General features: G+C 48.9%; 1 protein-coding gene across 1 annotated transcript in view; it reads right to left on the bottom strand.

Annotated features, from left to right (window-relative positions):
* Positions 1–14,092: 14,092 nt before the first annotated feature.
* Umodl1 (uromodulin like 1) overlaps positions 14,093–27,150 on the bottom strand; it is a 59,260-nt gene continuing 46,202 nt past the window's right edge. The window contains 5 exon segments of the mRNA XM_052163773.1: positions 14,093–14,991; positions 15,998–16,203; positions 21,968–22,046; positions 25,939–26,098; positions 26,321–26,557. Coding sequence (XP_052019733.1) covers positions 16,022–16,203; positions 21,968–22,046; positions 25,939–26,098; positions 26,321–26,557 — 658 coding nt within the window. The 3' untranslated portion in view covers positions 14,093–14,991; positions 15,998–16,021.

Below are 27,150 nucleotides of genomic sequence, written 5' to 3'. Positions count from 1 at the left end.
TGGAAACAAGTCTCTGGTCAGGCCTGTGGGATATTATCTAAATGAGAATAACTGAGATAGGAAAATCCACCCCAAATGTGAGCAGTACCATTCCATGGTTCTGGGATTAAATTTTAAAAGGGGGAAAGCCCACTGGGTATAAACATTTATCGCTCTCTGATTCCTGACTGTGAATACAACATGGCCAGGTGCCTCTGCCATCGTGACTTCTCCCACCATGAAAGACTATGCCTTCAAACTCAGAGTCCCAAACAAACCCTTCTTTCTTTTCATCCACATTCCTTCCCCCAACAGCAGCAAGACCTTGTAATTAATGCACAAGATGTGGCTGTTAAGGATACTAGGTCTACTGAAAAGAAACCAGATACTTTGTATCTAGACACCAAGGAAGATGTTTTGATAACTGTCCAGACATCACTCCTGGTACCAATTAGCAACTTAATGAGGGACAATTTTTACTTTGGCTCACCCTATCAGAGACTTCAGCCCACTGCCCTTGCTTCTGTTGGTCTTGGCACATGGTGAGGCCAGCAGCACGTCACAGTGGACCAAACGTGGAGGAGGAGGCGCGTATTGTGTAAGGAGCAGAAAGAGTAAAGGACAAGTGACCATTCCTGTCCCACCTTCTAAGGTTTACAGACTGTTCTAAAACAGCACCACCCCCTGGAAATCAGAAGAGTCACCACCTAAGACTGTGAGGGACATCCGTAGCCAAAGGTGCCGTGCAATCTTAAAAGTGTAAACGCAATTAGCGTTGGAAATTTAAATATTCCCACCTCAATGGTTGCTTGATGATGCAGAGAGAAAGTACTAAGAATTCCTTTTGTACTCGAGAGCATAGTATTAGCCGCTGTGGACCAAAGAGCCTGCTCTAGTTCCAAATGCTTCTTGACTCCTCTGGTTCAGCTTCGGGGTCCTAGAGTGCTGCAAACAATTGTCAAACCGTGGTTGAACTGGAAATGCAGGAGTTTGACACATACACACCCCCCTCCCCCAAATCAGTACAATGATTCTGTGTAGTGTAATTGGTAACGCAAATTTACAATATGTATCTATTATTTCTAAATCACATACATTCTATTTAGCAATAAGTGGGGGGGGGGGGGAGCTGGAGAGATGGCTCAGAGGTCAAGAGCACTTGCTGCTATTCCAGAGGACCTGAGTTTGGTTCCCAGCACCCATGATGGGTAGCTAACAATTGCCTGTAACTCCTGCTCCAGGGGATCTGATATCCCTTTCTAGTCTGTACAGATATAGTATCCATGTGGCAGACAGACACACACATGTGAAATAAAAAAATGAATCCTTATAAGAACAGTACACACACACACACACACACACACAGACTGCATGCACACACAGACAGGCTGTGTCTGCAGGGAGCTAGTTGCTGAAGTTTTCACATCTTGACTACAGCCTTCTCAACCATCCCCTGCCCTGCCTCATCTTCTGAGTCCTTCAGTCGTCCTAGCACACCATGCTTGTCCATACGCACACCAGTTCCAAGTCACAGTGGTTGGAACTGGAGTGGGCAGGTTGCAGAGTCAAAGTTGTGGAGAAATACCAGGAGACAGATCCTCAGCTTCCAGCGATTACAGCGCTCTATCCCCTTGACCATGGCCCAGCGAGCCCCACGGACTGCTCATATTGAGAAGATGAGGAGCCTTGTGTGTTACTTGCAACCCCTCCTTTGGACTTGTGGTCCTTGACTGCAGCATCCTGGCTGCCTCCGCTTTCTCATTCTGGGACATGACAGGGCTCCGGGTTAACCTGAGGGTCTGATCCAGCCCTGCTACACTGACCTATTGAGGCTCTGGGAATAGGGACAGCAGAGTGACTTCAACAGATCGTTGTGAAGATTAAATGGGACCGTCAGGGGGAAGGGCTGTTACAGTATTGATGATAGCCACAGAAGCCACAGGGCACAAGGAGCCGAGTCCTCAGAGCCAGGGTCTTGGAGGCCAAGGGCCACTCTCCAGTGTAGCACTGGCAGATGAGTGTCCCCAGAAGCTGCCACTGTGTATTGTCCACAGAGGCAAGCTGCTTGCTTGATGCCTTCTCTAGCCCATGGCCCTGGGCCAGTGAGGCTGGTGCTTCTGCATACGCCTTTGTCCTCTAGCGATGAGCTGAAAGCCATCTTGGGGTGTGGCTGCTACACAGAGTGGTCCCTTGAACTCCTGGCCTCAGCTGTGATTGCGGATGGGCACCACACTCATTGCCTCTCTGGCCTGCCATCTGCCTCACGGCATCTGCACCTGAGAGTAGGTGTGGTTGGCACAGAAGCTACGACTGCCACCAGGGCCTAGAGGCTGGACACAGGTTGGGGCAGTTTGTCTTCACAACAGCTGTGAAATCAGTGAGGCTAAAAACCAGTGTGTCCCACCCACACACCCACACACTCACACACCCATCTGGACAGACTTCTCCTTCCCTTTCTAGCTCCTGCCAAGGCTGTGATCTGCAGTCTTCTCTGGGTCAAAGGTATGAACCTCCATGTCCTGAAAAATCCCTAAATTAAGCCTGGGTCTTGCAAGACAGACTGGGGGAGGCGTTGGTTGTGAGGAGAGATTGCCACAGGTGGTCTCAGGTTTTCCTTGTGTCCTGCTTCCAGGCAGATAGAGTAGGTAGGAAGCTAAGTGTGTGGGTGAAGGTCTGGGGGCTGCCTCTCAGTGGAAGCAGATCAAGAAGCTTCCTCAGCAGGAGGTTGCCCCCCCCCCAAAAAACAGGGAAGGTTTGCCTGGAGTTACTATCAGGACAGTGGATAGCTCTTATATTGGGGGGGTAGGTCCTCCAAAGTTCCAGGACAGGGTTTGTGGGCTCTCATGGAACTTGGGTGGTTTGCTGTCTCCCAGAATTACAGTAAGGAGTCACCATCTACAACCCCTGCAGTCTTGCCAAAGGCATAGAGGTTAGTTGCAAAGAGGAAAGAGATCCCTTCTGTGTTCTGTGGTCACAGCGATCTGGGGTACTCATGAGCTGCTTGTGAAGGAAACGTTGTTGTCACTGTTCACAGTTGGTGTCCCAGAACGAGGGATACCTGGGAGAAATCACAGGTGTGCAGCTTAGGGATCCACAATGACTGAATCAGAGTGGGTGGAGGAAGGTATGATTGGTAGAGTGGCGATTGGCAGGATCTAGCCGGACCCCCAGATAGGTCCACCCTTCTAACAAACTCAAGACTGAAATGTAGACCTCTCAGTGTGCCCCCCAACCCCCCTGAACTACTTGACCTTTCTGCCTCTCATAACCTAATTCTTGATGCTCCCTGGCAGATCTGGGTCCATGGGATGGTTTTATGCACCTAGTGATTCCTATTCCTGTACCAAATTCTCTGGGGAGAATTAGTTCTTTATTCTCCACCCCCACCACTGTCCTCCATAATGGCTGCCTTTGCAGTCTGGAAAACAACAACCAGAGAGATTGTAGGAAGTACTCAAACAGTATTTGGGGAGGGTGGTGCCTTTGCACAGGAACTCATGTCCCACAGAGAAGGATGAGCGCCGTCAACCTTCAGCGGGCCATTGCTGGAAAATGCCCTGATATGAGGCTGTGCTGGCCTCTGCATGGGCTAATGCTCTCGGCCTTTTTCTGTACTGGTTACTGTCACGTGATTTTTCAGAAAACTCCTCTGTGGACTCTTTGTTGGGGCTGACACAAGGGACTCCATCTTGATTTTTACACCTTGACCTTCCTTCCTGGCTTACAGTCCCTCTCCGCTCTAAGGCTCTGCCCACAGCGCCCTCTAGAGGTGAGTCCCTGGGATCCAGACAGCAGCCTCCAGCTCTTGTCCTTAGCAACCCTTACAATCCCTGCGGCAGTAAGTATCCGCTTTGAGTTTTGAAAACTCCAGAGAGGATTCAACTCTTGGTCGGAGCAACAGGAGAGAGATAACTCTGTTATGTTCTCCCAGTACTTTAAGGACTTTGAGTCCATGATCAGACCAACTGTGGTTTGTCAAACCAGAAACTCCTCCCTATCCCAGCTATAAACACACACACACACACACACACACACACACACACACACAATTTGTCTCTCTGTGTCTCTGTCTGTCTGTCTGTCTGTCTGTCTCTCTCATATACTCAAACCAATATGCTGAAGCTGTGCAGGACTGGGGTTAAGCAGATGTGCATGGACTCAGAATCTTGCTCAGAGTAGCCCCTCATCATATCTCTTCCCCACTCCATAACTAAGCAAGCCTGGTGGCCATTTGCTGTCACAGCCAGAGTCCAGTGCAGCATCCCATCCCTGAAGACTGGGAGAGGCTCCTCCTAGGGGCTGCCCAGGAAAAGCTGGACCCCTTAGTCTCTATGGTCCTTTACTGCTACCTTCTAGAAAAGGAGAGGAACCATCCCTTGGGACTTTCCTGGGTGGTTTCTCTCATATCCAGTCTCCACTCTGGCCCCCAGGGTTTACCAGAAGGCTATAACTACAGGCGCATCTCACTGTTGAAGGTCCCTTGTCCAAGGGGCTTGAAACCAAAAGTGGCTCAGGAATGTTTACATATTTATAATTCGGTATTTCCTAGTCAAGGCCCAAGTTTCAAGGTAAAGTTCATGTATGTGTCAGGAACTCACCCACACACCCCAAGAGGAAGATGGTTTTTTGTTTTGTTTTTTGTGTTTTGTTTTTTGTTTTTTCCAGACAGGGTTTCTCTGTACAGCTCTAGCTGTCCTGGAACTCACTCTGTAGACCAGGCTAGCCTTGAACTCAGATATCCACGTGCCTCTGCCTACCAAGTGCTGGGATTAAAGGCGTACACCACCACCGCCTGGCTTTTTTTTTTTTTTAAATGTACCTATACCTCATGACAGTCCAACTACAAAATGAAGTGTGGAAATACCCATATAGGGCATCTCTTACACACACACACACACACACATTTTTGATGGGAGAGCATCACAGATTTCACATGTTTGGATAATGGATGCTTGGGCTCTACCAACTCCAGCCCATAGGACCACAGAGATGAAGTGAAGGCACAGCCATTGGCCATGTTCTGGACTTTTCTTTGCCAGGAAGCTCAGGGTCTTTCACTACTACTCTCTCTGGGAACATCTGTGTACCGCAGCTTCTCTGCCTTGCTTAAAACTCTTGGCAGAATCTCCTATCCATCACAGGGCTGAGAAGGCCCTGGCTCAGCTTCTCACCTGGATAAGGTCGAGGCTTGCAACCCGGTCGGCTTTTCTGACCATCGCCTGCCTCATATCTGTTCTGCTGAAGCCAATGCGGGCAAGAATTCAGAGCACGGCTGATTAGTACCTGTACAGATGCTGTGTAACTGTACTGTGCAGATGCTGATTCTGAACTTGTGGAGGTGTATGGTGGACTGATTTCTCACCCAATGTACTAAGTAGGAATTTATCTCTTTCCCTCTTGACTGTCCTGATTATTTTTGTTTCCTTTTTTTGTTTTTTTGGTGGTTTTGTGTGTGTGTGTGTGTGTGTGTGTGTGTGTGTGTGTGTGTGTGACTGTTTCTGTCTCTCACATTGCAAGATCCAGGGAGAAGACCTGGATTCATTGGACTCTGAAATCATTGGTATCAACCTTGGCATAAACCCGAAAGCAGAGACTCTTAAGCAGAATCTGGGCAGGCTTAGAGAACCCCGCTCTCAGACTCCTGCCTGGCCCATGCTTGCTAAAAAAGCCTCACTTGGAGCCTAGCCTGGGCACCCATGGCTACAATTTACTGTTGTTGCTAGAGATACAGAGCTTGTGAAATGGGATCCAATGCCTCCCTCCCTAGAGGAGGACCAGGAATTCCAGCCCCGAAGACTAAAGGTTTCAGACTGATCTATTCACCACATCTGAATCTTCCAGGTAGCATGCAGACCTCCCTCTGGTCCACCTGAGGCCTCAGCCCAATGCGGAGTTACCATGGTTACCAACATGTTTGCTTTAGCTGGTGTGATGGCAATTTCTGCCACTCTAAAAAGAATATTTATAAATGCTTTTAGAGAGGTGTAAAGTAGGGCAGAATATGATCAAAGGAGGTCTTCTGCCACGTATATGGTTCCCTCTCACAGCTACTTACAGTTGAGAGACCCTGAGCTAGGATTGCCTGACCCCTTGTTCAGCTCTGCCTAGTCTGGGTTGGAACAAGGTTCCCACCCTGAAGGGAAACCAGAGCTGGAGACAGGGAGAGGCTGGACCCCACAGCAAGGTCCCGTCTCCGGGAATTGAGCATGCACATCTCTCTCTGAGCCCTGGGATGGAGAGCCTTTGCTCCCTGCAGGTCCTGACCACACCTTCTTGGTGTAGTAAAGATGACAGAAGAGTAAAGGGCACTCAGACCCTACATGCTTCAGACTGTTTCTCAGGGGTCTTGGAATATGTGGTGTAAGACATTCTGCCATAGAGGAGCTATGTTAGGGAGAGACACATTGCCAAACTGTTAGAAATACTGGATCTCAAGAACTAAAATTTCCCCCAAGAATCTCATGTCCCAGGAAGAGATTTCACACAGTTCCTACAACTTGAAGGAGAGGTTAGATATCAGACAACAGGGATCCATGGTGGGTGGGAGAACACCTTGAACAAGATTGTGTAGTAAGAATTTTGGTTTCTTTAAAAAACTCAAAGATAGGAATGTGCTTTCATTTTAATCCCAGGTGTGGGGACATGGAGCTGCTTCAGACAGTCCACAGCCAGTGACTATGATTTGTCCTGTGCTCTAGCAGAGGCGTGATTTTGCCAGCTGCAGACCGTTTCTGGGATTGTGTGATGTTTGGATTTCTGGGGACTTTTCAGAAGGTGCATAAATGCTAGAGCTCCAAGCAGCATGGTAGATTGTTAGTGGCAGTTTGTTAAGTAGTTGTGCACAGTGAAGAAGCAAGAAGAAAATAGATATCCTGACAGCAAAGATCAAACTTGCCCCCAAGTAACTTGAAACCCCTACCCAGCAGGAAGTAGTCTAAAGATAATGTAGCCCCTCTTCCAACTTCTGATTGTTTTTCAGGCATCTCTTTTCTTTCCCCTCTATCCCTCTTATCTAGAGTTAGGGGATTCAAAAGGGGAAAGAAGAACCCACAAAGTAGCAAAAGTCTAGGCTACAAGACTGCTCAGCAGCCGGGTGGTAGTAGCGCACACCTGTAATCCCAGTACTCTGGGAGGCAGAGGCGGGCGGATTTCTGAGTTCAAGGCCAGCCTGGACTACAGAGTGAGTTCCAGGACAGCCAGGATACAGAGAATCCTTGTCTCGGGGGAAAAAAAAAAAAAGACTGCTTAGCTTTGCCCTTTATTTAGCCTGATCCTCATGTGCGTACCCCACAGAAGGACTTGGGGGATCACTGGGTTCCTTATTTTTTCCAGTGTAGCCATGCTGAATAACCCTCAACTCTTAGCTTTGCACTATTGTCTGCCTCTTTCATTAGCACATTAAGGACAAATGACCAAGCCTAATTTACTGTGGCTGTCTGGGCCCTGGCTTTGACGCTAATCATGCCAGCATGTGATGAGCATTTGTCCACCTGGGCCTGGGTGATGCCACTACCATGGGATCATAAGCACACCTGTCCTACATGTCTGAGGATCTGGGTCAGGCTGTATATATTTTTAATCTTTGGGTCCTGGCCTCTGAGAAACTGAGGAGAGACATTCAAGTATCATTAACCAGGTGACCAGTCTCTGGTAATGACCCTGGATACTGAGGCTTGAGTGGGCTTTACTGGGAGATCCATGCCACTCCCTTCCCCAGTATTTTCACATACAGAGGCCATGTTTACTGCTACTCATGGACAGCCAGGCCAGTTTCTTCTTCTCTGCCCAGTGCCACAGTCTGGGTCTTTTCAGAGCAAAGGATAGCTTCAATATGCATCATGTTTCACATGCAAGAACTCAAGAAGTTAGACCCCAGAAATCCAAATAACACCATTAAAAATGGGGTACAGAGCTAAACAAAGACTTCTCACCTGAAGAACTTCGAATGGCTGAGAAGCATCTTAAAAAATGTTCAACATCATTAGTCATTAGGGAAATGCAAATCAAAACAACCCTGAGATTTCACCTCACACCAGTCAGAATGGCTAAGATTAAAAACTCAGGAGACAGCAGATGTTGGCGAGGATGTGGAGAAAGAGTAACACTCCTCCACTGCTGGTGGGTTGCAAATTGGTACAACCACTCTGGAAATCAGTTTGGTGGTTCCTCAGAAAACTGGGCACGTCACTTCTGGAGGACCCTGCTATACCACTCCTTGGCATATACCCAGAGGATTCCCCAGCATGTAATAAGGATACATGCTCCACTATGTTCATAGCAGCTCTACTTATAATAGCCAGAGGCTGGAAAGAACCCAGATGTCTCTCAACAGAGGAATGGATACAAAAAATGTGGTATATATACACAATGGAGTACTATTCAGCCATTAGAAACAATGAATTCATGAAATTCTTTGACAAATGGATGAAACTGGAGAACATCATACTAAGTGAGGTAACCCAGTCTCAGAAGATCACTCATGGTATGCAGTCACTGATAAGTGGATATTAACCTAGAAACTTGGAATACCCAAGACATAATCCACATATCAAATGATATCCAAGAAGAACAGAGGAGTGGCCCCTGGTTCTGGAAAGGCTCAGTGCAGCAGTATAGGGCAATACCAGAACAGGGAAGTGGGAAGGGGTGGATGGGGGAACAGGAGGAGGGAAGAGGGCTTATGGGACTTTCAGAGAGTGGGGAGCCAGAAAAGGGGAAATAATTTGAAATGTAAATAAAAAATATATCGGGGGGGGGGAAGATCAATAGATGTCAGCATGAAAAATTCTGCCTGTAGAGCTGAGAGATGGCTCAGTCAGTAAAGAGCTTGCCACACATCCTTGAGGACCTGAGTCTGATCCCCAGGACCTATGTCAAAAGCTTGTCCTAGAAGGCAGGGCAGTGGCTAGAAACCACTGGGCTTGGTACCAGGGACTTAATTCTATGGAGGAGCTGCCAAACTGGCAAAGCACACAGAGATTTTCCCTATAGGAGCCATGGCCCTCTTGTGGGAGGAGTTTGGAGAGAATTCGGAGAGGAGCTGGGTGGATTGTGTCTGGGAAATGCCAGGCTAATGGGAAGGAAAGGAGAGCTGATCCGCCAGACCCTGGACAGGGCCTGGGAGTCTGCTCCTCTGTGGGATGTGCAGGTCCAGGACAGGACAGCTCGCTACAGGCTTGCAGGGAGCACAGCAGAGTACCCTGCAAGATCAACTGCAATGTGGAAGGGAAATCAGCCCTGGTTTGGGCTGTGGCCACAGAGGTAGAGGTGTTTCCAGAGCTTGAGAAACATCTGTCAGGAAGTCCAGGGACCCTAAGCCACACAGTGGACTCTCTTTAAAGTGTTTGTGATGTCTGTGGTTTAGCAGGGCTCCCCAATCACAGTGCCCGTGGCTCCTGCCTACCTGTTGGTTCTAGCCTATACTGGCCTCTCTTCCTTGTGGCCTAGTCATGCTGAGTCAAAAGGAAGCAGGAAGTCGGAAGCAGGAAGAGCACATCGACAGAACTGGGATGTGTAGGACCCGGAAGCCACCTATGTGCTGAGCAGTCGTGGGCTCCGGCACTTGCCCATTACTCAGAGGGCCCCCAAGTTCCATCCCTGTACCCCACCCACATTACAGTAACAGAACCAACACATGTCAACTGACTCATTAGCTTTCCATGGTCCTTCTGTACTTGAATAGGGTAGCAGAGGGGGTGGCAGTGGGGGGTGGGAGGGAAGGTCCACAGTTGGGGGGGGGCGTCACAAAACAAATGGAATAAATTAAATTTGTAAACTCGGTTTTAAAAAATGTCTGTGGAGTGGGGTGGCTGGAGAGATGGCTCAGCGGTTAAGAGCACCGACTGCTCTTCCAGAGCTCCTAAGTTCAATTCCCAGCAACCACATGGTGGCTCACAACCATCTGCAATGGGGTCCAATGCCCTCTTCCAGCGTTTGTCTGAAGAAAGCTACAGTATATTCATATAAATAAAAATAAATAAATCTTTAAAAAAAAGTCTGAGGGGAATTTAAGTAGCAGGATGGTTGACAAGGTTTTTGTGGCCAGAATTTGGTCAAACATGCTATGAGGGCCCCTTGGAACATGATTTGAAAATTCCCAGATGTATGCTAAATACATAAATAATAAAAGATTCCTAAGTTGAATGTACTTAGGGAAAATGAAGTACTTCTGAAAATTAATCTTGGTGGAGTCTATATTTTCTTGTGAGAGGAAGTTGGTTATTTCATATGTGCATGCGTGTGTATGCACACAAACACATTTGTGCTCAGCAGCTTCTCAGGTGATAAAAACAACAACAACAACAACAACAACAACAATAATAAAACATGCTTGATGGGGTAGCAGTCAACACCAGGCTGGTGGCCAGAGCAAGGAAACCAGGGAACCAAAGGCCAGGAAGAGCTGAGATGGGACTGTGATTTCGTGATCCCCTCTTTCCCCCAAGCTCCATCTCCTACACTCTTCCCCAGCAAGAGTTGATTTCGCAGGCTGGAGAGATGGCTCCGTGGTTAAGAGCACTGTCTGCTCTTCCAGAGGTCCTGAGTTCAGTTTCCAGCAACCACATGGTGGCTCACGACCATCTGTAATGGGATCCGATGCCCTCTTCTGGTGTGTCTGAAGAGAGCTACAGTGTACTTCTAGACAGGAACTGAAATCTAAGACAGCCCAGAGTACCCTGGTCCTGCTGCTCTGAGGAAGACTCAATGTGAGTTGCCTTAATGGACACGCATCTGGTAAGTGATCATCTGTGACCATCTGTGACCGTGGGAAGGAATGGGACAGGTCTAATATATCTGCATGGCGGGGAGCCATACTGCTCTGGGGAAACTAAATTAATAATGGTGCCCACTCTGGAGAAAGAGAACCATGAGCCATTCCCTGGATCTAACTTCTATAACAGCAGCTTAGCTCAAAATAGGATTCATTGCAAAGAGATCCCATGAGTTGCTGGGGTTGAGATCAATAGCAAGCAGCTAACTAGTTCAATAGGCAGAAAGGAAAAAGGCACAAAAACCGAGGGCTCCCAGGGGGACCCAGTGACTTTTGTAAGATTAACTCATTTATAGGTACTGCTCAAAAGTCAAGTGGCTACTTCCTCCCCTGAAGCAGCTCCAGGACTCAGCATGGGGACATGGTGAGCCAGAGGCCACTCCAGCTGCTCTGGTGACATCCTCAGTCAGGGCTCCTGTAACTTTAATTTTTTTTTGTTTTTTGGATTTGGTTTTTTTGAGACAGGGTTTCTCTGTGTAGCCCTGGCTGTCCTGGAACTCACTCTGTAGACCAGGCTGACCTTGAATTCAGAAATCTGCCTGCCTCTGCCTCCCAGAGTGCTGGGATTACAGGTGTCCCCGCCCCCTCCCCATCCCAGACACGGTTTATCTATGTAGCCCTGGCTGTCCTGGAACTCACTCCGTAGACCAGGCTAGCCTCAAACTCAGAAATCCATCTGCCTCTGCCTCCCACGTGCTGGGAGTAAAGGCATGCACCACCACTGCCCCGCCAACTATAATTTTTTAAAAGCCTACTTTTGTATGTTGTTTTTGTTTTTTTTTTCCGAGACAGGGTTTCTCTGTATAGCCCTGGCTGTCTTGGAACTCCCTATGTAGACCAGGCTGGCCTTGAACTCAGAAATCTGCCTGCCTCTGCCTCCAAAGTGCTAGGATTAATGCTTTAACCTTCCTTCTAGCCCACTATCTACCAGGTAGTGGAAAAGAACGGATACGGGGAACGTGGACCTGTTTAGAAATGGTTCTTTGGAGCAAATCTCATTTGCATTGTTAGGAAATCAGCAGTTCAGTTCACAGGCCAGCAGCGGCAGCTCAATCCACTCGCAGACACTTCACAGATACAGCAGCAGTCCAGGTCGGGAGAGTCGGGATAGCAAACGTGAATCAGCAGCAGAGGCTCTACCTAGCGGAGATAGCCAGGTCTTAGTCTCCGCCCAAGTCAGCAGGAGGGACCAGGGCCAACAGGAATGCCGGGAAAAGTTCTCAGCTCAGCCTCTCTCAGCAGAGTGAATATCAGAGACGAGACGTGAGACCAGCAAGCACTGTCCAGCCAGCTCTACAGGCAAGCGAAGCTCAGCCCCCCTCACAGTCTGTTGGGTCCTTTCGGTGCTCTCTCTGAACATCACATGTCCTCCACTCTCTCCTCAGTGAGTGAGTCTGACTCAGCTGACATTACTCTGCCAATCAGCCCGAGTCCGCAGGAACAGCAAGAAACAGCAGTACACCACCAGAAGGTCTTTGGTGCAATTTTCTCACATATGCAGCTCAACTATGCAATGGATGACGGACCAATACATGTGTGTCGTTAGCAAAGAATCCTTCATTACATGTCCTTTCACATGTTTGCTTTAGCAGAACATCCTCTCCCATGTCTGCTTCAGCGAAACGTTCCCGCCTTAGCCTTTCACACCTGTGTCCACTTTAACAAAACGTTCCTTCATGTGTTTGCCCCAGCAAAACACACCATCCAACACAACTGACTTTCCAAAGAACCCTTATGTTTCCACTTCAGGTGCCAGCACGGACTCCTGCCCTGGATACCCACATGGCTGCCCAAGGCTCCCGGAGGCAGATCCAGCAGGAGTAGGCTCCAACGGCCCAGCCAGAGACATCCCAGGTTTGCTGGGTGGGAGAGTTCACTTACCTGTCCCAGGCCCTGAGATTCATGCCGGGCATACCTAACCCCTTCTAATCCTGTAGGCTCCCTCTGCGCTGTGTAAGCCCACTGTGCGCATTCCTGTATGTGGGGCCTTCCCAGTCCAGCCACTGCCCGGAGCAACCAGGACTTCACTTTGCAGATTAAGCGCATGGTGACCAAGAGCTATTGTGGCCAGGATTGGATTAGAGATCCCGGTAACACCTGACAGAAAGACCAAGGAATCCTAGTAATCATGTCCAACCACCATTTCCTCCTAAATGGAGATGGGAGATGGGAGAAAGAAGGGGACTGTTTTCCCTAAAAAGTCTGAGTAAAGCAGATGTTGCTGTAAAGTAGATGTTCCTGTGAGCCCTCCCGATGCATGCTATCCGCACTTCAGCGTGAAGACAGAATCACAGGGTCCTATTCTCAAAGCCTAGCATCACTCTAAGGTCCGGTGCCAGCAGGCACAGACCTGAAGAAAACCTTCAGATTTAAGGTCAGGAGATGCAAATCCAGTAAAAAGGAGATGCCAGAGCAGTGTTTGATACAAAAACACAAGGAGTCCAGCTACCCTGGATGCAGGCTTGGCTCAGCGTGCCATCTAGTGGTGATGTTGGGGAGTTGCATGTTGGGTCAGGCATTGAGTCAAAGCTCAAAGCCCTCTTCCATCAGAGCCCCCTCCCATCAGACCCCACTTTCATCAGACCTTTAGCTCCATAAAGTCGTCCTCCATCAAACCTTCTACCTCCCAAAGACCTCTTTTAAGCACTCCTCCACCTCCATCAGATTTCCTTCTCCAACAGTCCTTCCCCCACCACACCCTCCAGCACAGACAGACCCTCCTCCATCAGACCTTGACCTCAATCAGATCTCTAATGTGTATCATTTCAGGCACCGAGAGACTTCATCAGGAAGATTAGGGCCAATCTGAGGCCAACCAGAGACCCAGGAAGAACCACAGGAGGTAAAGGATAACCACTCTGGGGAGCCTCACAAGCGTCTGGACCTACTCTATAAAACTTGCCTAATGGATACATCCATATCCCGAGCTATAAAGTGAGAGTCTCACCCTTGGAGCCCAGGGTGAGCGCTAAGTGAGGAAAGTCGGCCATTCCCCTCCACCAACAGGAGACAGGCCTGTTCATCTGTGGACTGCAGTCTCCAGAACCCTGGGGTTTGTCCTCACAGCTGGTACCTCGTGGACTGAGGTCAAGTGTGAAAGAGCTGCCTGGTCCTGGGCTCAGGACGTGGGTTCCCCGCGATCTTATTTTCCTTAGTAACCACCAGTGGAAGACGCCAAGCTGATGTCATAAGTGATGGATGCTACACCAGGCAGGGGTGTGGGGTGGGGAGCCCCGCCTCAGCATCTCCCTGGAGTGTCTGGCACAGAACCGGTGCTCAAGGATGGCCTGTCACGTGAACCGAGCCACACAGGGAAGCGACATAGCAAAACCACTTCTGTGCCAGGAAAAATTTATTGCTCAAAGTCGGCTAGCCACGCAGACCCCCAGTGGCCATTCTTGCCCCCAAGAATATGCAACAAATGGACTTATTTCCCCAAATGATCTGTGTAAATTACAGTCACACAACATAAGCAATCATATTAATTAAAAGCTACAACCCTGTTATGATCCTATATTCACTAAGGAGGACACTACTACCTCAGGTGGTAACTGTGTAACCCATTCGGGTCTTTCAAACCAACAGTAGAGGACCTGTCAGCATGGTACGTACCCCACAACCCCTTCTCCTTCCCTGCTTCCTGTGTGGAGTGGGAAAATCCCACCTTCTTCTTGATGGGGTTACATGAAAAAATGTCCATGGATGTGCTGGGAAACATGCAAGAGTGTTACATACATGTCATATGACTATGACTCATTAGGAAGCCTCCCGAATTCGCCTAGGCTGTCTTGAGTCACCGTCGCGCAAGCGAAAGTCACGTGCTGATAAGGAGAGCCAAGTTAGTGCGTTTGCCTGTGGAAAACAGCACTCGGGGAGTTTAGCCGATGGATCCATTTGTGAACGAGCATTGGGGGCACTGGAAAATGTCTGCGAGGATGTCATTGTCGGAGAACAGGGGCCACACAAGCGGCGAGGACGTCAAAGCTCAGAAGGCTGTGGTAATTGGGGCTGTGTCTGTGCTGGGTTTGAGGATGAAGGCCACTCCCGGGCTCTGCCCTCATCTTCAGCAGGCCTGTCACCAGCCTGGGGGGTGGTACTCTGGGTCTTCGGGCTCTTGGGGGCAGATGGAGGTTGGCTGTCATCGTAGGGTCTCATCCCCAAGTGCCGACGCAACACCGTCCAGAGTTGGACTCCGGTCAGTGTTCGATGAACTAGCCACTGGACCTTATTCACGGGGTGCTCTGTGTGGGGAAGGTGGTCACAGGATCAGTCCACAGGAGGGAAAGGAGTTCACGGAGGGGCCCTCCGTGTCCTCAGGCTCTGCAGCCATAGATCCACCAACCAGAAATCAAAGCGTTCTTAAAAAAAAAAAAAATGGGGGCTGGAGAGTTGGCTCAGTGGTTAAGAGCACTTGTTTTTCTTGCAAAGGATCTGGGTTCGATTCCCAGCACCCACATGGAGGCTCACCACTTCCCCAGGCATGCGCACAGATGGGGAATTCACATGATTAAAATAAATCTTTAAAAAGAATATAAAGTGTCCCTGAATCTGGTGAGATGGCTCAGTAGGATTGAACTGGAGTTCAATCCCTGGAACCCATGTGGTGGAAAAAGAAAAACCATTCCTGCATATTGTCTTCTGATCCCCCACTCTGACACACTGTTCAAATAAAAAAGAAAGAATCTACGTTGTCTGCTCCAAACACGGACAGACTTGTCTGGCCATTATTACTGAAGCCACACAGTGTGGTGATTATGTAGCATTGCCACTGGGTGAGCTACCTTAACTCAGCAAGAGGTGGTCTGAAGCATCTAGGAGAAAGTGTGTGGTCTATGTGCCTTCTGTGGGAGCAAACTAGATTCCCCTAGAAACCAGTGTGACTGACAAGTTCACAGCCAAAGACCTTCAATTTAACTTATCAATGCTGCCCAGAGCATCATGGTGACCCGGGGCACCCAGCTGGACTCCTGGGACAAGGAGGACTGTCCTAGTGAACATAGGCTTTCATAGACGAGGCTGGGACCCATCCTTGGGTACCAGGGTCACTGCACCACCTCTGGCTTTCAGGGACCAGGGTGTAAATGGCAGAACTCTTCACTGGCCTTCAAGTGGTCCCTTCCCCCTTTCTGACGGCTTTGGAGAAGGAGAGGTTTGTCAGTTACAGATCTGCCCCTTGCCAAGCCCACTCTGCCATCTCCAGAGGTGACGATCGAGGCAGGACGTGGCGTCAGACACGCTTTCTCTTACCCATCTTCCGGTCAGCTGGGTCTCCTACTGAGAGAACACCTGATAGCTGAAGTCCTCAGTCTGGATCCGAAGGTTGTATTTCTGCCTTACTCTCTGGTACCGCAAGATCAGAAGGGTTGCGGCCCCTGCCACCACCGCAAGTGCAGCTGCCGCCAGGAGAATGATGTAACCCGTCCCCAGGACTGGCTTTGTGCACGCCTGTGCACCTGTGGGTGAGACAGGTGCCAGGGTCAGGGGAATCATGTGTCGGTGGCTGGCTCCTGGCCCAGAATCTAAGCGGTCTGCTCCAACATATTTTGGAAGCAAAATATGTGCTATGATTGCGGGAGACGGGGGGTGGGGGGTGGGGGGTGGGGTGTGCTGAGGATCTGAGGGGCTCAATCGCTATTTCCTGAGCAGCTTGCGCAGGAATTTGGTTTGAGGCCCTCAAGGTAAAGGCCTGTGTACCTATGGGTCAGCAAGGGAGGCGGGAGCCCCCATCCAGTGAGAGCAGCTCGGCCTGCAAGCTTCCAAGGTGAAGCTTCTACCTAGAGGAGCTCTGTGGTCCCCTCTGTGGTCCCCTCATAGCTCCTCATGGGGAGACACGGGGATGGGGAAGGGGGTTATCATCCACAATAGAGACCAGGGCCTCTCCCAGGCCAGAGTAGCAGTCAAAGTCCTGGAAAGTGTAGACCCCAGAGAATGGAGGGGGGAATATATATATATATATATATATATATATATATATATATATATGTATAGTATATATATATATAATTATTTTGTTTGTTTGTTTGTTTGTTTTTGAGACAGGGTTTCTCTGTGTAGCCCTTGGCTGTCCTGGAACTCACTCTGTAGACCAGACTGGCCTCAAATTCAGAAATCTGCCTGCCTCTACTTCCCAAGTGCTGGGATTAAAGGCATGTGCCACCACTGCCCATCTGGAAAACAAATCTTTTAATGGTTGTTTTCACGCCATGATCATAGCGGCGTTACTCATCATGAATGAAACATGGCCCCAACATCCATCAGTATGTGAATGAACAGGCCAGCTGTGACCAGTACACACAATGGAGTGGATTGTTTGATTTTCCCATTAGTTGGTTTTGAGATACATTTTCACCCTGTAGCACCAGCTGGCCTGGAACTCACTGTATATAACACCAGTCTCTGCAATCCTCCTGTCTCAGTCTTCCATGTGGTAGGGCTGTGGGTAAGAGCCCCACTCTGCCCAGTTTATACGATGGAATATTATCAAGCCACCAAAAGGAACAGAGCTCTGATGTCATACACCATGTGGGAGACAGTGTTTAAGGGAGTCACAGAGGGACCATGGTTAGTGAGACCCATTCATAAGAACTCTCTAGAACAGGCAAAGCAGAGACAGACAGAAGGCTGTCAGGGCTGGAGCATAGGAAAGAGGCTGCTGCGGGGCAGGATGGATGCTCCCATACTGCCAGGGCTGGGAGAGTCAGCTCTGAAGGAAAGAGACCTTCATGGAAAAGCATAGGATCTGAATTCAGATTTGCAGGACCCACATAAAGGCTACAGACCTGGACTCCTAGTGCTGTAGGGGTAGAGGCAGGAGGATGGCTGGGACTGGCTGCCCTCCAAGCTCTAGGAGCAGTGAGTGACCTTGCCTCAAGAGACTGAAGTAGAAAGTGAGAGAGCAGGGTGGTGGTGGTGCACGCCTGTAATCCCAGCACTCAGGAGGCAGAGGCAGGCGGATTTCTGAATTCGAGGACAGCCTGGTCTACAGAGTGAGTTCCAGGAAAGCCAGGGCTATACAGAGAAACCCAATCTAGAAACAAACAAACAAACAAAAAACAAAAAAAGAAAGTGACAGAGAAGAACATTGATGTCCTCATCTGGAGACACACACACACACAAACATATAAACCACACACACACTGATGTCCTCATCTGGAGACAGACAGACAGATAGACACACACACACACCTCACATTATAGAAAAAAAGATTCAAGCCACCAGCCAGCCCCTGACCTGCCCTCCAGTGACCTGGCCCCATAAATGCTTTGGGCTTGACTGGAACACATTATTAAGGGGATCGCTAACAGAGATCACAGATGGACCCTAGTTACGTTTACCCCTCCCCATCTCCCCCACCTTTAGTACACCCAAAGGTCTGGTTAGGAAAGAGCCTGGGTAGCCTGTAGCACTCAAATCCCATTTCCCTTCCACATGGGACTTCTGGACCCATGGTAGACATTGAGCTGTCTTTTAGGAGGTGGCCCAGGGGGCGTTGCTGTCAGCAGAGCTGTCCCCTGATGGTTCCCTTTGGGCAAAGCTTCAAACAGACAGCATTGCCTGGACTTGCTGGGGTACCATCCTCCTGTCTGCAATTGTGTAACTTCCCCAGGAATGTGGGTTCCCCCCTGCCTGGTCAGTCATCTTCCTAGGGACACAGAATAGCTGGCCCTAGAATGCAGTCTCCAGGGGCCTCCAGGAAGAGGCTCTTCCCAGCAGAGTCAGGGTATGTCAGTTGAGTATGTTAAGGCAGAGTCAAGAGACTGGCTCTGTTGGCACTGTGGAAGATACTGTGGCAGCCCAGACTGTCAGCCCTTGAGAACAACAAGCCTCTGCCCTGATGCTGCCTATCCATTTGGATCCTTGTCACCACTGACAGGGTGACTCGCTCAGCATGGCTCAGAGTGGAGTCTGTAGGCCAGGCTGTCTCCTGAGTGGCTCCAAAGCCAGGTAACCCCGAAACCAAGAGCAAGATCTCAGAAATGCTTGTGTAATTTGACACAATGGGTGTGTCCCCTGGCATGGGGCCTCTGTCTGCTCACATGAGGCTCCAGACATCACAATGTGACCCGTGTGGGTCCTCCAGTCAGACCCTATCTATTCATGAAGTGGGGAAAAGTTTTATAAGTGCAGAGACACTGGACACATAGAAGACTCCTAACTGTAGAGTAGAAAGTGAAGATAGCCAGTAAGCCCCCAGCACACACATGCCCAACCCATACTGGCCCTCCCACACACTACATGTGTGTGTCTCAAATAGAGACAACTCCCCCACACTATATACAGAGCCCCAACATAGCAGAAGTCAGCCCTCTTGGCATACATGCAGAGTAGAAGCAAGCTCTCCTGGCATTGGGAATCCCAGCTCAGATACTGGAAAAGTGCCACTGGCCTCAGTAACTGTCTTAGACATTTGCACACGCCCTGGTGATCTCACACTACCCATGTCTTTGCCCAATCATACAAAATAAGCAGGTTGGAGAGTCGATTACTGAAGCAATGGGCACAAGACACTCCCAAACTGGCTTCAAAGCCTGCAGCACATATTCAAGAAGGCAGTGTGCATATGAGACATGTGTGGAAATTTGTCCCCCATGAAAAGATACATTAAAGCCCAAACCCACGAACTGCAGGACTCGTCTAGAGACAGGGACACTGCGGAGGGGACTAGTGAAAATGTAGCCATACTGGAGGAGCTGAGCCCTCACACAGTAGGACTAGTTTTCTTATAAGCCGGTTGCAGTGAAATGTAGCTACAGGCTGGGGAACCCCAAAACAGGCCATGGCCTGTGGAACTTGGAAGAGGCTGGATGGACGCTTGGCAGCGGGTTTCAGAGGGAGCAGGGCCTGGCCACATCCCTATCTCAGGCTTCTGGTTCTCAGAACTGTGAGAGAATACAACTTCTGTGGTCCTGCTATGGTCCTACAGCACTAAGTCCATGGTGTTTTGTCACCACAGCTCAGGCTACTTATGTACTGAGGGGGAGGAGGGGAGGAGGATGAAGAGGAAGAAGAGAAAGAAGAGGAGGAAGAAGAGAAAGAAGAGGAGGAAGAAGAGGAGGAAGAAGAAGATAATGAGGAAGGGGAAGATAATGAGGAGGAGGAGGAGGAGCAGCAGCCTTTCTCACAAAGGAGGCCCTGACCCATGGGGACAAAGACAAGTAGAAGATTACAAACAGCCAGCTCTGCCTCTGAGACCCAGTTCACCGCAGTTCAGTTCCAGCCACATGAACACATATGTCCTCTCAGATCTCAAGGTGAGGCTCATGCTTCCCTGAAGAGGCAGTGGTGTTGACAGTGGGGATAGAGGCCAGACCCCTGTGTCTGCTGACCTCGCCTTGTCTCTGGAGGTTCCCACAGAGCTTCTGCTAACACTACTCCTGCGCCAGAGCAGCCCTTACCAACTGAAACTACATGTGCTGAGAGGGGCTTTTCTGCCCATTTGTTTGAGAATCTTGTGGAACTAAAAGCTCTGAGAAAGCAGGTGAGTAGGAAGGTGACAGAGCTTTGGAGACACATCAGTCACCCTCTTGCTATAATGTACTCTGCGCTGGCCTAGTGTAGACCTCTGCTTGTTACAAATTGCAACAATCAATTCTTATCCAGAAGCTTCCACAGACCATGCTCTGAAGTAGAAAATAATATCCCCACTTCACAAGGGGGAAACCAAGGAATGAGAGCTAGTATGTTCAACATCCCAAAAGTATCAACACTGACCAGATTTGAAATTAAGGGAGCCTATCATATTAGGGACTCTCAAAGGTCCTATATTTCACACTAGAAACAACCCTGGGAGGTAGGCAGGGCAATCTGCTCTAACTGCAACTTTCTAAAGGAGAACCAAGTTTCCTGACACATAATGGAAGGAGGAAGAGAAGCTTATCTATTTTGTCCATCTGTCTGTCTGTATGGACATAATAGTGTGGTGAATATATGATGAATAGGTGAATATGTGAATGCATGGATTAATGAAGATTAAATACATCCATGAAAGGCGTATAGATGGATACTTTGGTGGATGGTAGATGGACTGATGGAAGATAGTGATGAACAGAGGATGGATGGATGGATAGCCGGTAGTGGGGAGAGTCAATAATATCTATCACAAAGACCACACAGCTCAGGCTGCAGCCTAGGATCAAACTCAGATCTATTATCCAAGCCCAGTGCCTCTCCACTCTTGACATTTCCCCCCACATCCATGAATGAATGAAGAGGTTCCACTTCTATTAATGAGATCACATGATACATATATACTCTTTCTTATTGGGGTCCCAGGTCGACCAGTTCTCTATAGCAATTTAAGAGGATGAGGAGTTGAGAAAAGCCACATGGTTGCTGAACCTAGGCCAGCAGTTACCTGAGGATCCCCACCTGAGTCTCAGAGCCTAGATCAGCAATCATTGGTGGACCCCCACCTGTGTCTGGATTGCTCTTGGATCAGTGGTGTGTGTGGGCATGGGCGTGTATTGGGGTGTCCTTGGCAACTGTGCCTAAGCCTTTATTTTCCCAATGCTTGGATGAAAAGCAAGAGTTGAGAAACACCAGCCAGGTCCTGCCTGTCGACTCCCTTGCTCACTTAACAGAACCCTAGCTCCACCTAAGCCTGAATCTTAGCTCACAGCCTGAGCCTGAATCCTAGGGGTTGTTGCGCAAGAAAATGCAGAAAGGTACAAGATCAGCAAAGGTTAGAAGGGAGAAATCATAGCAAAACAGCCTGAGCAGCAAGAAAAGCTCAAATCTCTTTTGGGTATAAAAATAAGATGACATCGGGGGACAAGGAAGGAGGAGTAATGAGGGATGGCCCAGGATGGCCCTTTAAGAGGCTCTAGTGTGTTCTGTCCTCTTTCACTGGCCAGAATTGACCTCCCCAGTCGTTCTCAGCTGCCTAAGAGGTTGGGGACCTCCAGACAGAGGTTTTTGCTCCAGACAGCCATGGGGCAGCTAAAGCCGGAAAACTCTCCTACTATAGAGCAGAGACAGAAACTCAATGTTCTGGACTTCCAGGATGCTTCCCCACAGCATGGCCACAGAAGTCAACCCCACCTCTCAGGGTTAGCCAAGAGGGACAAATCCTATCCTCTAATCCCACACAAGCGCCAGAAGAGTCTTGAGGAAACCTTTAGCCACTGCTGTGAGTCTTTTAGTAAAAAATCTTTAAAGCCCCACATTTCAGGCTGGGCTGGGCTAGTTTCCTTGCCATTGAAACCCAGAGGACTCACCTTCAGACCGATAGAGGGGCCCCCAGGTCATCTGGTGCAAGGGTTCACTACTCCTCAGCAACCGGAAGTCGTTGCAGCTCTGTTTTGGAGAAACCTCACTTTAGTCTCAATGGTTCTTTCAGGGTGCGAACGCCCTGTCTTGGGTTTTCCCCATCTGACCCTGATTGTTTGGTCCTCTAGAACACGGTGTTGAGCTATTAGGTGGGTGAGTCTAAGATGTGGGAGCAGGGGAGCCTTAACAGTGGACATTGGTGGGACACCGCCTGTCTTAGTTAGGGTGTCTATTGTTCTGATGAAACACCAGGGGCAAACACAGCTTGCGGAGAAAAAGAGTTTGTCTGCTTGGCGTATTTTGGGTCAGTCTATTGAGGGAAGCCAAGAATGGCAGCGGGAGCTGAAGCAGAGGCCACGGAGGAGCGCTGCCTATTGGCTTGTTCCCCGAGGCTTGCTGAGATTGCTTTCTTATGCAGTCTGGACCTGGACCACATGCCCAGGAGTGCATGGAATTCTTGGACCTGTCATGCTATGACCACTGAGGCTCAGGCCAGCCCCGGAGCCATGTGCACGGCTAACAGCTGTCTTGGATCGCAGAGAGAGCGAGCTCGTGCTCGGGCCTTGCCTGATTCTGTGGGAGACCCTGTGGAGAATGAGGAAGTAGCTTCCAGGCTGGGCCCCCCTCCCCCATCAATCATTAATCAAGCAAATGCCTTACAGAGTTGCGTACAAGTAATCAGATGCGGGCCTTTCCCTCTTCTAAACAACTCTAGCTTGGGTCAACTTGATGAACACAAACCAGGCATCACGTCGAGCATGAGAGGCGTGTAGTGGGTACACAGAGAGGAAAGATGGTGGAAACATGAGCCTCTAACCCGTCCCCAGGACCATGCCTTAACCGCACAACCTAGAGTTCCTCTTGTGTCCTCCAAGGGCTCAGCTGGGCCTTCGAAACAGTATGGGGCAGTCTTCTTCCTGGATACCCAGCACACGCCACGGTCTTCCAAGAAAAAGCTGGCATCCTAAGCCCAGTTTTCTAACCCTGACTGTCTTAGTTAGGGGGTTTCTATTGCTGTGGTGAACCACCATGACCAAAAGCCACTTGAAAAGGAAAGGGCTTGTTTGGCTTACGTACCCAGAGTCACAGTTCACTGAGGGAAGCCCAGACTGAGAATTCAACCCAAACAGGAAGCTGAAACCACGGAGGAGCACCACCTACTGGCGTGCTCCACTCAGCTGCCTCAGCCTGCATTCTTATAGAACCCCGGACAGACGCCAGCCCAGGCACAGCCCTGCCCACAATGGGCTGGGCCCTCCCAATCCGTCACTAATTAAGAAAATGCCCTCCAGGCTTGCCAACAGCCTGAGCCCTCAGAGGCATTATTCTCAGTAATTCTTCTCAAATTACTCTAGCCTACGTCCAGTTTACACAAAACTGGCCAGTTGACCGCATTTGAAAAGATGAGCAGGTTGAGATGAACTCTAACCTCTGTGCACCCCCTCCCCCTGGCGATGAGACCTAATGTGAAGAGGGATCTGTGTACATAAAAAGAAAGAAATTCTACAAGTCAGGGAATGGTAAAGCCACAAGAAACTGGGCAAGGCTTCGACAGTCTCCTGAGCAGCTGGGGACCCAGCCTGCCAACACTGTGGGTTCCCAGTTCACTCAGTAGTGTGTTTCTTTTTCTTTTTTCTTTTAAAAAGATTTATTTATTTAATGTAAGTACACTGTAGCTGTCTCCAGACACTTCAGATCTTGTTACAGATGGTTGTGAGCCACCAGGTGGTTGCTAGGATTTGAATTCAGGACCTTTGGAAGAGCAGTCAGTGCTCTTAACTGCTGAGCCCAGTTGTAGCACTGTCTGGCGACCTTGGGAACTTATGGAAGGCCTGCTCTGAAGGAATTAGGTGGGGGAGGGGAGCAAGGTCAGGGTCAGGTTGCAAAGACCAGAGAAGCAGCAGCAGCCCCTGCAGAGACAGCAAGGCCATAACCTCTAGCCCTGTGCTTCTGAGGCTGTGGCTCCAGGTGCAAACTGGAGAATGCCCCCCAGTGAGTGACCTGGAGACTCATCTGTGCCTGCGGTAGAAGACACTGTGTGAGAAAGCAGGTGGTAGAATTATCCAGTGGTGCTGTGCCTTGTAGCCACACCCTGCTAATGGCCAAAGGCTTGGAAAGACCCCGAAGTCTGTCACCTTTGGAGATGGGTACAGTAGAATGCATGACTCCCAAAGGAGGAACACACATAGTCTGGATGAAGAAGCAAATCATTCATAAGCTCCTTGTAGATACTACACCCAAGGAGAGAAAACCATGCTATGGAGGCTGAGAGCGGCCAAAATGGTATTAGGTTAAGGTAACGTTTCACACATAAGCTTCAGTGTCATCAGAGGGGAATGCTACTACTAACTGAGGTGGGGTGACAGGACTGGTTAGTTTTGTTGTCTAATTGACACACCTGGGAAGAGAGCGCCTCGACTGAAGGCTCGCCTTGATTAGATTGGCCTGTGGGCACATCTGTGGGGCAATTTCTTCATTGCTATTTAATGTAGAAAGGCCCGGCCCACTGTGGGCGGTGCCATTCCTAGGTCTGAGCAAGCCAGGGCGGCAAGCCAACAAGAAGCAATCCTCTACCTTTATTCCAGCCCCTGAGTTGGCTTCTTTTGATGAATTATTACCTTTAAGTTAAAAATCTTTTCCTCCCAAGTTTCTATTGGTCACGAATTTTATCACAGCAATAGAAAGCAAAGTAGAACAGAAAGCTCAGGTGTAGCTGCAAGAGGTCTGAAGGGAAGAAGAAGGAACAAAAGACGGTAATGGTGTGAGTGTGTGTGTATGTATGTGTGTGTATACGAATGTATGAGTGCATATATGTGTATAGTGTGTATGTGTGCATGTATATTTTTGTATATGAATATGAATGCATGTGTATGTGTGGATGTATATTTGTATATATGTATGTGTGCATGCATGTTTATATATGTATAAATATATATGTATGTGTATGTGTGCATGCATGTCTATATATATGCATGAGTATATGTATATTTATATGTATATGTGTACATGTGTGTATGTGTAAATGAATGCATGGGTATGTGTATGTGTGCATGTATGTTTGTATATGTATATGTGTGCTTGTATATATATATGTATATATGTGTATGTATGTGTTTTATATATGTCTATGTGTGTGTATATGTATGTCTATATGTGTGTGGTATGTATATGTATGTGTGCATGTATGTTTGTATATATGTATATGAATGCATGGGTATGTGCATGTATGTTTGTGTCTATGTATATGGGTATGTGTATGTGTGCATGTATGCTTGTATATATATGTGTGTATGTGTACTTGTATGTATATATGTATGTGTGTATGTGCTTTGTGCATGTGTATATGTATGTATATGTGTGTCTGTGTGTATGGTGAACATGTACATGTATGTGTTTCTATATGTATGGGTATGTATGTATATGTAAGTGTGTCTGGTATGTCTGAGTGTATGCATATAGTATATATGTGCACGTACATGTTTGTACATGTATATGTATATGTATGTACATGTATATGTGTATGTAGGTGTGTATGGGTGTGTGATATGTATATTACAGAATATGTGTGTGCATGTGTGATGTGAGCAGAAAACGAAACCATGGGGGGAGGAAGGGGAGTATGGGATAAATAAGAACAAAGCACAACAATAAATACATATGAAAATGTCACTATGACACTCATTTCTTTGCATGCTGACCAAAAAGTTAACAACAGAAACCCAGGAAGAACACGTTTGGCCTGAATCATCACACCCAAAACATGCCACTCTCTGTCGTGGACCCTCCCTCTAAGCCACATGCTTTTTCTGAGCATGCCCCCCACACCACACCCCTCTTTCTCATACATGGGGCTGCTCTTCTACCAAGGAAGAAAGCCCCCCCCCCCCCCGGGGAAGCAGAAGAAGGAGCCAGCGCTTACTATCCTGCATGAGTTCCTGGGATTTTCCATGCACACTCTTAGCTTGCAGTGCAGGTAGACAATGGAGTTGTTGATGAAGGAGAAGATTCTCAGCTTGAACTGGGCCTTGCTGGAGTTGCCATTCTGAATCACACTGGTGTAGGTTTTGGGGACAGGGCAGCTGAGGGAAGGAACACAGCACCTTAGGTCAGTTGTTCTGGCTGCTGCTCAGGCATGATTGATTCTCCTGAACATCTGCCTCCCACGGGTGTCCTATAGCCTCCGTGGAAGCCTCACGGGCTGCTGCCTCATCTAGCTCAGACCCAGACCACTCGGAGTTTGCCTGGAGATTCCAATCGGTCCAAATAGGCAAAGGGGCTGGGCAAGGGGGTGTGGCCTCTACCTGTTGTTAATGAAGTTGAAGGTGATGGGGTCCTTGGCATTGCTGGAGGGGGTGGCCCAGCACTCAGTCAGCACGACCTTCAGACTGCTCTTCTGCCTATGAAGCCCCACCTCAATCTTGATCTCGTCGCTGGCAGACACGCTATAGTTCTGAGGTATGGGAGAATCACCAATGAACAACTGCATTTCAGTGACAAAATTTCCAGTACCGTGGAGGTCTTCGATGACGGTGTAGACCCTGCAGTGGGGAAAGGCTCTGAGAAACCTGCTCTAGGAAGTCCTTTCTTCTAGTTCCTCCCCACCAAAGGTGATTCTGGGAAGGCACAGAAGTCAAGGAAGACCCACAGGTGACAAGAGGTGATGTGTGCACAGCTGGCTGCAGCCTGGAGCTGACTCCTCTCTGTGTGGGAGGTTGCCCTAGAGAGAGGGTGGCCATGATAGAGGTTGTGGGTCTGAGGAGCTGGAGGCTGCTGCCTAGAAGCTGTTCTTTCTAGCCGATTGACCAAAGAGAGGGTATTTGGTCTTCTCTAGTTAATCCTACAAAGGACTGGGGACAGAAATGGGGGAAGCTGGTGCAAGTTCTGTCCACTTGTGTAATCAGACTCAAGAAAGCCCTCGGAGCTGAGCAGTGGTGATGCACACCTTTAATCCTAGCACTTGGGAGGCAGAGGCAGGCAGATTTCTGAGTTCGAGGCCAGCCTGGTCTACAGAGTGAGATCCAGGACAGCCAGGGCTACACAGAGAAACCCTGTCTATAAATAAATAAATAAATAAATAAATAAATAAAGCCAGCCCTTGGAGCATTGGCGCCCCGAAGAGCCTTTAAACAGA

Source organism: Apodemus sylvaticus, chromosome 19, assembly GCF_947179515.1.
Source record: "Apodemus sylvaticus chromosome 19, mApoSyl1.1, whole genome shotgun sequence".
Classification (NCBI taxonomy): domain Eukaryota; kingdom Metazoa; phylum Chordata; class Mammalia; order Rodentia; family Muridae; genus Apodemus; species Apodemus sylvaticus.
The sequence above is the reverse complement of the archived record's forward strand: the minus strand, read 5'-3'. Positions and strand labels throughout refer to the sequence as shown.